We start from the raw sequence: 16,230 nt of genomic DNA on the forward strand, positions 1-16,230 counted from the left end.
CAACAGCAAACATCTGTGCCCTTGGAGACAGCCTTCTCCCCTTCACGCAGCTGCCTGGCATCAGCTAAACAGCCAGTTATTTAACACACTCAAGCTGTGCACCAGGGCAGACTGACCAGTGCTTACTGCTGAATATCTTACACATTAAAAAGGGAAGATGAAACCAGAAGAATACAAGGGTTAATTACTAGCTTATTAGTCGTTCCATTTTTCTTCCAAAGAAAACAGTTCCGTTGAGCCTCAGGTGGATGTTGGGTAGAAGCAGGACAGCCAGACAGTGCCGCTTTGAAGTGTGGTTGCAGGGCTTGCATTCTCCCCAGTTCAGCTGTTGAAGCAGGGAAGAGACTTCAAAGCCAGCTTGCTGTTGTTCCTGCCAGTGGGGTGTGTGCAATTCCCATCGGTTTGCTTTAAGGAAAAAACGGAGAGGAATTCACCTCTCACTTACCAGGGTTTGATGCTCATCAAACAATCTACTACTTTGTAGTTATGGCCATCTCTATCTAGTGGACACAAAGAAAACAATTCATTTCATTGTGTGACTTATATTTATTTATGTACATTAATTTTACAAATCTGAGATAGCCAGTTTGTGTAATTTGTCGAGATTGTGCCACATGTCAGTGACAAGTAAACCACTCCTACTGCTGATTAAATTCACTCATGGAAATATACAGTAGTTCTCCTAGGCAAAGGCAAGTTTCGAAGATTGTCCCCTTGCTGTTCTGCTACTACAACCCATAATTACAACTGTTTACAATCCTTGAGTCAGATTTAAATTCGATATATAGGCAGTGCGCTCAAACTCCTTTGTGAGTTAAGAATTATTCTATTTGGTCAATTCACTTTGTACAATACATACATTTTTGAACAACACATTTTTTACAGTAAGTGCAATTTCCCTGAATGATTTTATTTGATCTAAACCTTTTCACTTAAAATGTGTATTTTATTTCACAATAAGGGGAAAAGGAAATAATACTTATTATTAATTTTTTTTTTTTTTTCTGAGACGAAGTCTTGCTCTGTCGCCTAGGCTGGAATGCAGTGGCACGATCTCAGCTCATTGCAACCTCCACCTCTCAGATTCACGCAATTCTGCCTCAGCCTCCCGAGTGGCTGGGATTACAGGCGCAAGCCAGCACACCCTTCTAATTTTGTATTTTTAGTAGAGATGGGGTTTAACCACGTTGGCCAGGCTGGTCTCCAACTCCTGACTTCGTGATCCTCCCACCTTGGCCTCCCAAAGTGCTGGAATTTCAGGCATGAGCCACCGTGCCCAGCCAACTAACTCTTATAATTGAAAATAGCTCTAGTTCAAAAATGGATTCTTTTGACTTACGTGGACAATTAAACTTCCCCACTACTACCCAGTCATTTTATTTAAATAAATATGAAAAATTAGGTAAAAACATTTCATTGTATAGTACAGAATGAGAAAAGATATGAAGCTCTTTGGGAAAGCTTAGCATGCCAAGTAACCAGACGGCAACATTCGCCATTGGTAGTACTATTACCACAGAGTTGCCAATGCCAATATAGAGGCATCCATTTATTCAACAGCAGGGGCCCAGTATGGCCTAAAGTAGAGCTACCTGCTGGAAATGAAACTGGGGGATAAAAACAAACTCGCTCCTGGGAGCATAATGAGGAAAAAGTCTAGTTATAGAAAGCTTTTAAAATTAGCACAGGAGAATGCATCATGATGTAGATAGGACAGTCCACCATACAAGTTCTGAAGAAGCAAAGATCATTAATTAAAGAGCTGTTAACAGCATATTCAGGAGGCTGCAGCAGGAGAATCGCTTAAACCTGGGAGGCAGAAGTTGCAGTGAGCAGAGATCGTGCCACTGCACTCCAGCCTGGGTGACAGACTGTCTCCAAAAAAAAAAAAGAGCTGTTAACAATAAATTAATGTTATTGATCTGATCTGATACTTATCACTCACAGAATACAATCGAACAGGAAGTTATTCCAATGGTTGCATTTTTATTTTTTAATATTGTAAACGGCATAAACTCCAGGATTCCCGCTTCCCAAGATGTGTTTTTATTTCTCACTGATTTTATCCTGAAGGAATCACAGGTCTTTGCAAGGTCAAGTCACCATCGCTGGTTACATATATCCTGGATATGTGCAGGCTCCCTGTGTCAAGGCCTTTTGAGCCATTTGTATTTACCTAACAATGACTTGGAGATGCAATTTAAAAAAGGAAAACAATGCACAAAACAATTGGGGAAAAGTCACAAGCAAAATAATTTTATGCAGACAGAAATGTTTTTAAAGCTGTTCACGATTTAGTAGAAAGAATCAGGAGCTTGCAACAATTACTTCTGTTGCTCATTTTCTGAGGCTTCATTCCAATGAGAGCTGCACACTGTCAGCTTGGTTTTGTGGCTGCTGATAGTCGTACTTTCTTGCTATTCACAAAAACAACAAGAAAAAGAAGAGATAAAATTAATAAAACTGCAAAATGATTACTACTTAATATCATTAAATTACAATCAAGTCATGATTCTCAATAAAGAATTAGTTTTTGTTTGTCTGTTTCAGAGATAGTCTCCCTCTGATGCCCAGGCTGTGGTGCAGTGGCACAATCACAGCTCACTGCAGCTTCAACCTATTGGGCTCAAGCAATCTTCCCACCTCAGCTTCCCAGGTAGCTGAGACCACAGACAGACACCACCACACCCAGCTAATTTTGTATTTTTTTGCAGAAATGGGGTCTCGCCATGTTGCCCAGGCTGGTCTTGAACTCCTGGCCTCAAGGGATCCTCTCGCCTCGGCCTCTTAAAGTGCTGGGATTACAGATACGAGCCACTGCACCCGGCTAAGTAATTAGTCTAGAATTAAAACAATTTTGTTTCTTTGGAAAAGATGTATTACACTTCATGATCCTCTCATTTCTCAACACTGCTGATGCCAATTTTTATGTTTATTATTATTCATGTATCAGGATTATTCAGAGCTTTAAAATATAAACATTAAGCTCTTAAAACTTCAAAATTATATTTATTTTTGAGACAGTGTCTCACTCTGTCACCAAGGTTGGAGTGCAGTGGCACAATCATGGCTCACTGCTGCTTCGACCTCCCAGGCTCAAACAATCCTGCCACCTCAGCCTCCCAAGTAGCTGGGACTACTGCCTGATATCACCACGCCTAGCTAATTTTTTGTATTTTTAGTAGAGACAGGGTTTCACCATGTCGCCCAGGCTGGTCTTGAACTCCTGGGCTCAAACGATCATTCTGCCTTGGCCTCCCAAAGTGCTGGGATTACAGGTGTGAGCCATCATGCCTGATCTAAGCTCTTAAAATTAATGTTTTGTAATTTCTTCCTTTATTACCTGTCATTTCCATCTTAAAGTTAATAATAATGCTTTTGTCCACACCATAAGGAATTTGACTATATTTTAACTTATAAATCTAACAGGCTTATTGTTGATTAAACATATAATGTCTTCAATATAAAGAAGAAAATTAAATATGCAATTCTGTCTTCTTTTTGTACTTCTAAGAAATGTTTCTTGAAGAAAAACTGTCTTAACCTGAAACTAGAGAAAATACAGGGCTAAAAATCTTTGCGTCATCCAATGCTTAGCTTTAAAACTTTCAATCTCTTCCGAGTTCTTCTTGTTTTTTTGAGACGGAGTCTCACTCTGTTGCCCAGGCTGGAGTGCAGTGGTGCAATCTGGGCTCACTGCAAGCTCTGCCTCCTGGGTTCATGCCAATCTCCTGCCTCAGCCTCCCGAGTAGCTGGGACTACAGGTGCCCGCCACCACGCCCAGCTAATTTTTTGTATTTTTAGTAGAGATGGGTTTTCACTGTGTTAGCCAGGATGGTCTTGATCTCCTGACCTCGTGATCCACCTGCCTTGGCCTCCCAAAGCACTGAGATTACAGGGGTGAGTCACCGCGCCTGGCCAATCTCTTCTAAATTTTTCACTAGCCAATAAGGAGATATTATTTGTTTATGCTACTCAGGGTAGATTCAGATTTTTGTAGCCCAAAGCGTACAACTTCGGGAGTCTTCTATTTAAAAAAAGAATTCTGTTGCCTGTTTCTTCTGGAAGCACCAGACTCTGTCAGGACAAGATATGTCACGAGCACTAAGGACCCTTTATGCTGGGATTTATTAAATGTGCAAATCCACACATGTTCTCACTGCTTATAAGCATAATGGCTCCCAAAGATGTCCACATCTTGTCCCGTAATCTGTGCCTATGTTACCTCACAGGACAAAAGGGACTCTGAAGATGTGATTAAGGTAGGGACCTTGACATGGGGAGATGACTCTGGATTATCTGCCCAATATAATCAGATGGACCCTTAAAATTACAGAGTTTTTTTCCTGCCTAAGTTCTGAGAGAAGGAGATGTGGACATGAAATAGTCAGAAAGATGCAATGCTTTGCAGATGGAGGAAGGGACTGTGACCCAAGGAGTGTGGATGGCCCTGAGAAGCTGGAGGCAAAGACAGGGATTTTCCTTAGAGGCTCTAGAAAAACAGAACCATGCAGGCACCCTGAAGTTAGCACAGTACAGCTGCTGTGGAGCTTCTAACCCACAGAACTGTAAGACAACATGTTCATGTGGTTTAAGCCACTACATTTGTGGTAATTCGTTACAGCAGCAATAGAAAACTAATACACCTTGCAAACAGAAATTCGAATTGATTTTATTTTATATCATTCCCATCAAAAAAGAAATAAACTGTGGGTTTATAATGTATCTGCTGTGTTACTGAGCATATTACTGACAGTGGATAACTTGTTTTGCATATGTGTCAATAAAAACTTAGTTCTTTACTTAGAATTTTTCATACAGAGCTCCTGGCTCTGTACTCTTTGTGTGTGTGTGTGTGTGTGTGTGTGTGTGTGTGTGTGTGTGTGTGTGTGTGTGTGATGAAGCTTCACTCTTGTCGCCCAGGCTGGAGTGTAATGGCGTGATCTCTGCTCACTGCAACCTCTGCCTCCTGGGTTCAAGCAATTCTCCTGCCTCAGCCTCCTAAGTAGTTGGGATTACAGGTGTCCACCACCACGTCCAGCTAATTTTTGTACTTTTAGTAAAGATGGGGTTTCACCACGTTGGCTGGCTGGTCTCAAACTCCTGACCTCAAGTGATCCGCCCGTCTCAGCCTCCCAAAGTGCTAGGATTACAGGCGTGAGCCACCATGCCTGGTCCCTGTACAGGCTCTGTACTTTTTTTTTTTTTTTTTTAGCAATACTTATGTTTCTTTAAAAGAAATTCCTGGCTTACAATGGTGAAACCCCGTCTCTACTAAAAAATACAAAAACTAGCCTGGTGAGGTGGCGGCGCCGGTAGTCCCAGCTACTCGGGAGGCGGATGCAGGAGAATGGCGTAAAACCCTGGAGGCGGAGCTTGCAGTGAGCTGAGATCCGGCCAAGTCACTCCAGCCCGGGCGACAAGGAGAGACTCCTTCTCAAAAAAAAAAAAAAAAAAAAAAAAAAAAAAAAAAGAATTTTTTTAATGTGGTAAAATACACATAATATAAACTTTACCGTTTTAACCATTTTTAAGTGTACAGTTCAGTGGTATTACATGTACCCACATTGCTGTGACCATCACCACCATCTATCCACAGAGCTCTTCTCATCGTCCCCAACTGAACTCTGGACCCATTAAACTCCCTATTCCCCTCTTCTGCAGCCCCTGGCAACCACCATTCTACTTTGTATCTCTATGATTTGCCTCACGTAAATGAAATAATCCAATATTTGTTCTGTTGTGACTGTCTTATTTCACTTAGGATACCATCTTCGAGGTTCATTCACATCATGTGTCAGAATGGACTTCCTTTTTTTCTTTTTTTGAGACGGAGTCTTGCTCTGTCGCCCAGGCTAGAGTCCAGTGGCGTGATCTCAGGTCACTGCAACCTCCGCCTCCCGGGTTCAACCGATTCTCCTGCCTCAGCCTCCCAAGTAGCTGGGATTACAGGCACCCACCAATGCGCCCAGCTAATTTTTGTATTTTTGGTAGAGACAGGGTTTCGCCATCTTGGCCAGCCTGGTCTTGAACTCCTGACCTTGTGATTCACCCACCTCGGTCTCCCAAAGTGCTGAGATTGTAGGTGTGAGCCACTGCTCCCAGCCAGAATGTCCTTCCTTTTAAGGGCTGAATAACATTCCATTGGACACACCACACTTTGTTTATTCATTCATCTGCTGAGGACATGTGGGTGATTTCCATCTTTTGACTATAGTGAATAATGCTGCTATGTTGAATTAAGTTATATGCCTTATTTTGAGCCAGTATCATATGCAAATGGCATAAAATACAAAAGGAACAAAGGATAAGTATCTGAAAAGCATATTAAACATCTGTAAAAAGCACTAAGTTTTCATCACTTACGATTTCTAATAACATTTTGCTAAATGAACTCAATTCCAGAAAATCTATTTTAAACATGCATATGTGTATCTTTCAGCACAGAATACACTTACAAATGGAATACATTTCCAGTTGTTGTCTCAAACGGATCTTGCTTATTGTGTCATAAAAGTTGGGCTCTGACAAAGTTTCCTCTGTTGGTGGCACGCTGAATATCCTCATAATTCTCCTTTTGTTCCTAAACACAAAATCCACGCAGAAGAGATGTTTGTATTAATGTCTATAGAGTTGTAATATGCTTATGATCCTGGTCATCAGAAGCTGTGGCAAAAGGACTTAAATGACAACAAGCCCATTTTACTTTCTATTTTGTCTTTGAGAGCTGCTTCCTTGGCTCAAAGTATTATTTCTTTCACTAAAAAGTATGAGGCTGTAAGTGAGAAACGTAAGTAGCTGAACACATCCAATTAACACAACAAAGTGAAGTTCCTCCATTGTGATTCTCCTCAATCCCCAAAAGCCAAATATCCTATGAGAAAATCACAAACAAGAAAACAGCTGATTTTTCCTCCCTTTCACATCATCCAGATAAAGCTAAATGACTGGGCTGGAGAATAAACTGAATGTGAGCAGACCTTAATTTTAGAAAGTAATGAATAAACATATTTCTTAAATACAATAGCATGGCCTTAGTGGAGACATCTTTTTAAAATTAAGAACAGCGTGCCTCCGCTTTTAAAAGAAACATGGGGAGGCAGTGGTGGCTTAGAGGAAAGTGGTCACCTGCCAGGTGATCAGTGATGGTCAGGGAGCCTCCTCTCACCACCCCTAGAGTTCATGAGCCAACAGGCCAGCTGCTCCAGGAGGGTTCAGCTGAGATCTGGGCGCAAGTGGGGGCTCTGAATAATTCCTCAGGCCAAACTTAAATTACTTCTGGATTACTAATTACCTTGAACTCTCAAATGCCTTTTTACCTTGGGAGAGGATACCTGTAAAGCATGTATCTGCAGAAGTATCCAAATCTAACACTGCTCTTCCTCTTTTTAAAGCATCCCGCACCTCCCCTTTTACTGTACTTCTGGGAAAGGAGCCAGGGAATGTGGAAAAGCAGTTAAATTAAGCTACAACATCTGGAATTAAGACAGGAAATATTCATTGAAGATTTACACTATACGGCACACCAAGGACCCAAAGGTAAAAGACAAAAGAGACATGTTGTGGAATGGACAAACAAGTAATCAGATAAGACTAACGCTGTTTAATAAGTGCTATGATACAGTCATGCACAAAAAACAAGGAAAAGCTTATACTGGCTGAAGGGAGATTTGCTGAATACATAGGAGTCAGTGTTTCTGCATTCAGGGACTTAAGCCAAAACAATGTGCTCAATGAAGGGTGACAATGAACCCAGGCTGGATGATAAAATTGGGCTATATCAGAAATTACAGAATTGAGAGTTTTGTGCAGCTGGCCGAGGGGCTAAGAGTGGTATTTAATTCTCCATTTCTTAAAGCAATGGATTTTTTTTTTTTTTTTTTTTTTTTTTGTGACGGAGTCTTACTTTGTCGCCCAGGCTGGAGTGCAGCTGCACGATCTTGGCTCACTGCATCCTCCTCCTGGGTTCAAGTGATTCTCCTGCCTCAGCCTCCCAAGTAGCTGGGATTACAGGCTGGCGCCATCATGCCCAGCTAATTTTTATATTTTTAGTAGAGACGGGGTTTCACCATGTTGGCCAGGCTGGTCTTGAACTCCTGACCTCAGGAGATCCACCTGCCTCAGCCTCCCAAAGTGCTGGGATTACAGGTGTGAGTCACCATGTCTGGTCAGTAATGGGGTTTTCAGAGCCAAACCTTGGCCACCAATGCTTGAGACCAGAGTAGACAGTGTCTTTCAGCACTAGAACAAAAATTATAATGAAATTTATTTTATTTATTTATTTTTTGAGGTGGAGTCTCGCTCTGTCACCAGGCTGGAGTGCAGTGGTGCGATCTCGGCTCATGGCAACCTCTAACTCCCTGGTTCAAGTGATTCTCCTGCCTCAGCCTCCCAAGTAGCTGGGATTACAGGCACGTGCCACCACGTCCAGCTACTTTTTGTATTTTTAGTAGAGACAGGGTTTCACCATGTTGGCCAGGATTGTCTCAATTTCCTGACCTCGTGATCCGCCCACCTTGGCCTCCCAAAGTGCTGGGATTACAGGTGTGAGCCACTGCGCCCAGCCTGATGCAATTACTTTTACATATTCATTTCACATTTCTTAAACTTGCAAAACTTGTAAATGCACAGTTTTTATCTACCCTGAGAAACAAAAATTTACCGTTTGGCATACATGAAGAGACCGAAGCTAACAAGGATAACTATCAAGTAAACATTGGTGGCTTCATTCCAGGCTTCGTGAACAGTATAATCAATAGAACCATCGTCACCCATCACTCCATAACCCCCAGCCATGGGGCTGTAAGAGAGAAAAGAAAGTAGGGTTTCTTTTAATTAATGATGGTAGCACTGTCTGGAGAAGGGTTGGCAAACATATGGCCTACTGGCCAAATCCAGTCCACTGCCTGTTTGTGTGCGGCCCATGAGCCAAGAATGGGATTTACATTTCTAAGTGGCACATTTTAAATGGTGCAGTTGGCCCTCTCTCTCTGACAGTTCTGCATCCGCATAATCAACCGTGAAAGGAAAATATTTGCAAAAAAACCCACAAATTTTAAAAAATACATTATACCAACTATTAACATAGCATTTACATTGTACTAGGTATTATAAGTGCTTAGAGATGATTTAAAGTACACAGAGGATGTGCTTAGGTTATATGCAAATACTATGCCATTTTATATCGGGACTTGGGCATCTATGGATTTTGATATCTGAGGGGGTCCTGGCACCAATCTCCCAAATACCAAGGACTGCACCTACACAATATTGATTTTGTTTCAAAGTCCACAAAACCTAAAATATTTACAATCTGGCCCCTTAAGAAACTTGGGATAAAAAATAATATTACTAAAAGGACTGAGCTTGAAATGTTATTGCAGCTTCCAAATTGTAACACCCAGAGGAAAGTAACAGAATACTTTAAAACAGAGACTTTGCTGGTGCCTGTAATCCCAGCACTCTGGGAGGCCAAGGTGGGCGATCACCTGAGGTCAGGAGTTCAAGACCAGCCTGGCTAACATGGTGAAACCCTATTTCTACTAAAAATACAAAAAATTAGCTGGGCATGATGGCGGGTGCCTGTATTTCCAGTTACCTGGGAGGATGAGGCAGAAGAATCACTTGAACCTGGGAGGCGGAGGTTGCAGTGAGCCGAGATCGCGCCATTGCACTGCAGCCTGGGTGACAGAGTGGGACTCTATTCAAAAAACAAAAACAAAAAACACAGAGACTCAACACCTGGCTGTGCTGCTACAAAAGTGTTGCACAGCAGCCTAGCAAGGATGTGACAGCCAGAACACGGCTCTCTCACCCCGCATGCCTCCCATACTGGGAAAGGTTTGGAGCTTTATCTAGTTTTGGCCTGCTGGACAAATTTGGTTGAAAGCAGCTATGGGATGAAAAGATACATTTTGCTATTGACACAGCTGTGACATCTACCCTAGGAAATGCATTCTTTGGACATTCCCACAGAAAGTTAGAGTGGTCACAGCAAGTGCATCAAACAGCAAGTAAAAGTAATGACTTCTTTGTGTTTGAGAAGCTCACTGAATTTTTCCTTAAAGAGAAAGTTCCTCCCTTGTGTTGGGATATAAAAGGTAAGTCTAAGTAAAATGACCTAATATGTAAAGAAAATCCAGAAGTATTGTTTTAGACACTCTATATACAGGAGAAAAATGGACAAATATAGGTGATAGCTGCACTGTAGTTTCTGAGAATCAGTCATTTTCTAATACCAAGAAAAAGAGTCTAAAAAGTTGTTCGGTGATTTTTTCTACGCTGCCTACAATAATGAAGGCATTGCAAAAATTCTTCCACTAAAATGTCTTGCAGGAGTCCATGCTGTAAGCCTCCAAAGTGTTCATTAGTGTAGATTTGGCCAGCTAGTTAATACATATGTACTGAGGGCAGAGTTCTTTCTTCTAGCTTGCCTCTATATAAGAAGAATGCAATTTCAGGAGAGGTCTGTTCCTAAGCCACGTGGCATGTTTTTGCCTTTCTGACAACTTATCTTTGTCAAAAGTTTGGGGACATACTGTACTCCTTTAGAATAAAGTGAGTATCATGAACAGCCATTTAACTTCAACTCTTCACACTGAAGGCAGGAGTGATTTCACGAAAATAACTATGGGTGTCTGCTGAATATAAAGATTGGTCTCGTGAAAATTAGCCAGGAACAATAAAAACAGAACTTAAATTGTAAACATTTGTAGATGCACTATCTAAATATTATTTAAACACTAGACTATACCCAATTCCTAGATACTGAAGACTGGCTGTGGATTTTTTTTGAGTGAGAGGTACAGAGGTATTTGGCATATTGACAGTTTGAATTCTTATTCCTCAAAACTAAATTCCAGAGTTCCTCTGAATGTAACTTTATGGTTTATAGTAAGTAATCAGCCTACTTTAGACATGGAAACTTTTGGAAGCCCAGACACTATAACTGTCTGTATAATTTATGGAATCTCAAACTTCGTTGGTGCCAAAGTATAAAATAGCAACCACCACCACCGTGTTTGGCAAAATAAAGATGACTTTATGTGTCTTGATTTGAGATGCTGCAGAAGCCCCAGGACAATTATGCAGCAAGGGAGGCAGCTTTCAGGATTGAGAGTTATTAACAAATTAGGCAAGAAACGGGGAGCCATACAGCACTGGTCACTAGAACATTTCATGGGTGTCATTAATCTGACAAATTACAAAATGTTTCCTATTTTCTAATGACAAAATGGATCAGAATCAGGTTAATTTCTTGCTTTAATTTTTCGCAAGATTCTGGTAATGTGCCACATGAAATGTATATACATGTACCACAGTAAATGGTATATTCCTACTCAAAGCGCTACTTCCTCCTGCCCCAAATATGCAGGTCTTTAATTACACTTAGGAAAAAATTTCCAATTACTGCTGACACAGAACGGTAAAATTTTAACGTGAATTATACAACCTATATTATACAACATGATTGGTATGTCATGAGGTCACTCTTCTGTGCTTCCAGGGACATGCACTTGAGTTATTTTTAGGAGTGTAGTTGTGAAAGATTTGCAGAGGGGAGGCCTTTCCCTCCCAGTCCTCAATCATGATCAATGGCATGACTTTGTAAGGCTGCCAGGAGTAAGGAGTGCTGTGGTCCTGAGTCACAGTACAGACCCACAGCCCACATGCAGCCCCAACTATGACCCCGTCCCCTCCTTCTCGGCATGCCACAGTGTAACCAAGTGTACACACATACACCTGTTGCGCGCTTACTGCATACCACCACAGCCTTCCTCTGGAATCTAAAGCAAGATACCTTTTTTCACATTTTCCTGTAATGTAATGCTTGAACTATTTCAGTAAGGAGAGGCTAGGATGGGCTGAATTAAGTTCCAAGTAAATATGTGTATCTAAAGTTGCCAGTATATGACAACTAGGAGTTGGTTTTAGGTTGCCAAACTTTTAGGATGAGAACTGCGTTTTCTTTCCTTTTTTTTTTTTAAAAAAAAACAAGGTCTCGCTCTGCCACCCAGGCTGGAGGGCAGTGGTGCGATCTCGGCTCACTGCAACCTCCACCTCCCGGAATCGAGGGATTCTCCTGCCTCAGCCTCCCAGGTAGTTGGGAATACAGGCAAGTGCTATCATGCCTGGGTAATTTTTTTTTTGTTTTTTAAAGTCGGGGGAGTGGGGGTCCTCTCACTATACTGCCCAGGCTGGTTTCAAAACTCCTGAGCTCAGGCAATCTGCCCGCCTCAGCCTCCCAAAGTGCTGGATTACAGGCGTGAGCCACCATGCCCAGCCGAGAACTACTTCTTCTAGGGACTAGGTCACTGTATCATAAGCTTTAAAATCTGTGTCGTGATTTTGGGTTCCTCATGCCACGTCTAGGTGGTTGTAAAACTGACCACCGCTTGTCATCGTGCATTCATGTTACCATTTTTGTCTCTCACTTAGAACTTTGTTATTTTGACACAAATTCACATTGGAACCACTTAGTTCCTAGAGTCCCTTACAACAAAATCCTCTGCATCAATAAATGAGATTTCTTTCTCTCATCCCTCTGAAACACTAAAGGCTTGGCATCCTGAAGCAGAAAGGTACATACAAGCTCACAGGCTTTCACACACCAACATCGAGGAAAGCAATTCACAGGTGCTGGGCAGTCCACAGAGTCACTGAATCATCCCAACAACCCTGCTGGGCGGCACTAAAGCTCCATGTTACAGGAAAAGAAGCTGGGGTGGCGGCAGTGGTTATATAACTTGCCCAAAGCCACACGGGCCAGGGCGTGGAGCTGTTACACACACGACTCCCAAACCTGAACTCTTCCAGCCTTGGCCCCGATCCTGCGAGACCTGCTCCTTCCGGAAGAAAGTCAAGTGGAGCAGGGAGAAAATGTAATCCTCTCCCAGGAAGCTGCCCGGGTCCCGGGGCGGCCAGGCTCTAGGGACGTTTCCGCCGCCCGCAGGCTGCGCGTGATTCAGCCTCAACCCTCCCGCTGAGCCCCCGCCGCCCTGGCAGATGGGCCGCCGCGACTGGGCCGTGTGCGTTTCCGGAAACGGGCGACTGGCTGCTCCACGCGACGCCGAGGAGCTCAGCTCCCGGACCGGGCAGGTGCTCGGAGCTTCGGGGACCGCACGGGACCTGGGGCGGGCGGGCGGCGACCCCCCCTTACTCCCGCGTCCGGGGCGGGGCGGGCGGCGCGGGGCGGGGCCGGGTGACGCGGCCCCAACGGGGACTGGGAGGCGCGGGGACGCGGGGCCACTCACGCTGCCAGCTCCAGAGGCGGCACGTGGCCAGCGCTGCTCCGCTCCGGGGCTCTTTCCCCCGGAGTCGGGGCCGGGCGCGCGGGAACCGGTTACCGAGCGGACCTGGACGCCCTCTGCCTTCGTCATTTCCTGCCGGCCGATCGGTTTCCGGATGAAACGAGGAGTCAGGTCTTTTTTTTTTTTTTTTTTTTCTTACCCCCCTTTCCCCTTTTCAGTTTTTTGAGCCGGAGAGACGCAGCTGCGGTCCCGGTGCCGCCCCCGGGCGCGTGAGTGGAGCCGGGCTCCTTTCCCCTCCCCCGCCGCGACCCCCGCCCGGGCTGCGCGCGCCACCCCCGCAAGCCCCCGGCCCGGACTCCCGGGCTCCCGCGGGTGGGGGCCGGGCTGGCGGGCGCCGGCGGGGCTAGAGGCGACGGCGGGTTGCGTCCCCCGCGCCTGCTGGCCCACGTGGACCTGGCCGTCGCTTGCCGTGCGGCGCCTTTGCGAAAACTCGACGGAAGTGTCAGGGACTCGGCATTACCTGCGAATGCCCGGCGCCTCCTGCTCCGCTGTGCGCGCGTGGGGCGGGACTCGGCGGGGGAGGGGTCGTGTATGTTGTCCCACCTAGCGCGATGAAGCTGGGCAGCGCAGAGGATTTCTTTTTTGGTCTTGAGGGCATAGAGTCCCTTTTCATATTCACGTGTACTCTTAAGAAAGCGTCTGTTATCCAAACTGGCTTTCCATTCTCCCCGTCCTAAATGGTGCGTGGCTGACACCGTAGTGTTTTCAAAACTGGATTTGGCCAGGATGCTATAGCATTGTCAGTGTAAGTGCCTTTTGGCTATTTTTATTTAATTGTATAGTGACTTGACAGAAGTGTTTCCCAGCTTGACATAGGTAATGAATTTGCATAGGATTTCAGCATCAGTATGGAAGTGATCGGATGTCAGTGGTTGGTGCCACCTTGCAAATAAATGGCCACTGGTCCACGTAGTTCGTCTTTACAATACATTTTGAGCAAGTTCTCTAGGACCAGCTGACTGGTAATTATAAGTCACAGGAAACCCTGCAGAGATGAGAGCTAACATTGAACACTTAACAAGTTTTCTATTCTTTGTTTCATCTGTTACAGTTAAACTCAATTTTGTCTAGGGTAAGACCATTACTTCACGCAATAACATACTAGCTTAATGTACGGTGTTTATATGTATTTATATATAGTGTATATATCATATATATAATTGTATAACATTTAGTTTGACTCTAAAGTTGGAAAATTAGGAAAATAACAGGTGATGTTGAGTACTGATTGTTTGCGTGGCCTGTGCCAAATGGTGTGCGTGCTTTATGTCACTTAATCTCATAAGATTTGAATACGTGAGTTTGATTTCAGTGTGTCCACATGTGAAACGTGTACATTATTGTTACTGTTTTGTTTTTTTGAGACGGGGTTTTGCTCTTATTGTCCAGGCTGGAGTTCAATGGCACTGTCTTGATTCACTGGGACCTCCGCCTCCCGGGTTCAAGCGATTCTCCTGCCTTAGCCTCCCAGGTAGCTGGGATTACAGGCGCCTGCCACCACGCCCATCTAACTTTTGTATTTTTTAGTAAAGACGGGGTTTCACCATGTTGGCTAGGCTGGTCTCGAACTCCAGACCTCAGGTGATCCGCCTGCCTTGGCCTCCCAAAATGCTGGGATTACAGGCGTGAGCCACAGCCACCGCTCCGGCAAACGTGTACATTAAATGCTTGTTTCTGCTTTTGTAAAATAAGAGTGTTGGCAATATAAAATGTTACCCATAGAGTAAATTAATGTGTTGTTTCAAGTTGGAATGTGGCTTTAAAAATTCATAAAAGTACAATTAGTCTCTTTATTTAGGTGCTGAATAGTTTCCAAAGCCCCGTGTCTCTTATTTATCAAAGTTTCCATTATATAACATTGTCACCCAGTGAACAGGCTATGCTAGGACACTGGAAAAAGGTAAATATTGAGAAAGCCCTAATGGTCCTTTGTTAAATGGCCCCTCTTTCCATATTTAATTTCTAAGTGACATTCCTAATTAAGGGTAAACAAACATAATGAAACAAGACTAATTTTCCAATACCAAACTAAAAACAAAAACAAAAAACAGTGGACTGGCTATTTGTTGATGAGTCTAGCGCAGTTTTACTGGGCATTTGAATGTTAAGGATGTTATTTACATTGTAGGTAGTTGTGAAAGATTTGTGTGTCTAAGTTTTTGGTTTGCCTTTAAATGTCTTGAACATATGCTTAGTATTGAGTCCAGTACTTTGTGCATTAATAGTAAGTTTTTGATTGGATTTAATTGACTAGTTTTGGCTTGCTTAATTTTATTTTGAAGATAGAATTTAATGATTTGTGTAGGCATAACAGTTCCAATTAACAGTGATTCTGAGATGAGCGTAGGGTTTAACTTAACAGTTCACATTTTCTTGGGAGTTGAAAGGACTGGAGAGTTGGATGTGTGTCTTCTTTGTGATTAAAAAAGCATGTGGAACTTAGCTATCAGAAGATTCTGGTGGTCCATCTTTGGGAAGAGGAAAAGATTAAGAATGCTTTGTTAGTCAGTATTTACAAGAGGGTTTCTTTACTTAAAGTCATTTTCTTTGGGGGGGGAGGAGTTGAGAGTTGTCATCAATGGAAAGATCTTAGAATGAAAAAGATGTACATGTTTTCTTTTGGAGTGAATTTGTGACTGGAGATGGGGTTTCACCATGTTAGCCAGGATGGTCTCGATCTCCTGACCTCATGATCTGCCCACCTCAGCCTCCCAAAGTGCTGGGATTACAGGTGTGAGCCACCGTGCCCGGCCTATGTGCTTTTTAAAGATGGCACTGATTTAGAATACAGTATATAACAGTACATGAAAAAATTTTGGAATTTCTGTATGTTTGTCACTGTTGGAAAGCCCTACGGCTGAGTGTAATAACAGCATTGGCTCCTGTTCATAAGGCATTTAAATGATGTGTTTCCTATGAC

The 16,230-nt window shown here is 43.4% G+C and overlaps 2 protein-coding genes across 6 annotated transcripts in view; one reads left to right on the forward strand and one right to left on the reverse strand.

The window, feature by feature from the left end:
- Nucleotides 1-526: 526 nt before the first annotated feature.
- Nucleotides 527-13,384, reverse strand: SMIM19 (small integral membrane protein 19). 4 transcript variants are annotated; one of them, XM_010368024.2, is made up of 4 exons: nt 13,254-13,384; nt 8,663-8,800; nt 6,459-6,583; nt 527-2,417 (listed from the first exon to the last, which is right to left on the reverse strand). In XM_010368024.2, the coding sequence occupies exons 2-4, from the start codon at nt 8,794-8,796 to the stop codon at nt 2,353-2,355; spliced, it is 324 nt and encodes a 107-aa protein (XP_010366326.1). In that variant the 5' UTR covers nt 8,797-8,800; nt 13,254-13,384; the 3' UTR covers nt 527-2,352. The 4 variants fall into 4 exon arrangements, with proteins under 4 accessions (XP_010366326.1, XP_010366328.1, XP_010366327.1 ...); XM_010368026.2 differs by having other exon boundaries at nt 12,803-13,374; XM_010368025.2 differs by having other exon boundaries at nt 12,590-13,374.
- The window catches only part of SLC20A2 (solute carrier family 20 member 2), a 129,492-nt gene continuing 126,503 nt past the window's right edge, over nt 13,242-16,230 (forward strand). Inside the window, exon 1 of one of the 2 annotated variants that reach the window (XM_010368020.2) lies at nt 13,242-13,421. The gene's annotated coding sequence lies outside the window, so the exon portion shown is untranslated. Of the gene's footprint in view, nt 13,422-13,456; nt 14,056-16,230 lie in introns of those variants that run through there. The other variant, XM_010368021.2, reaches the window with a different exon arrangement.

This window comes from Rhinopithecus roxellana, chromosome 9 (assembly GCF_007565055.1).
Source record: "Rhinopithecus roxellana isolate Shanxi Qingling chromosome 9, ASM756505v1, whole genome shotgun sequence".
NCBI classification, from domain to species: domain Eukaryota; kingdom Metazoa; phylum Chordata; class Mammalia; order Primates; family Cercopithecidae; genus Rhinopithecus; species Rhinopithecus roxellana.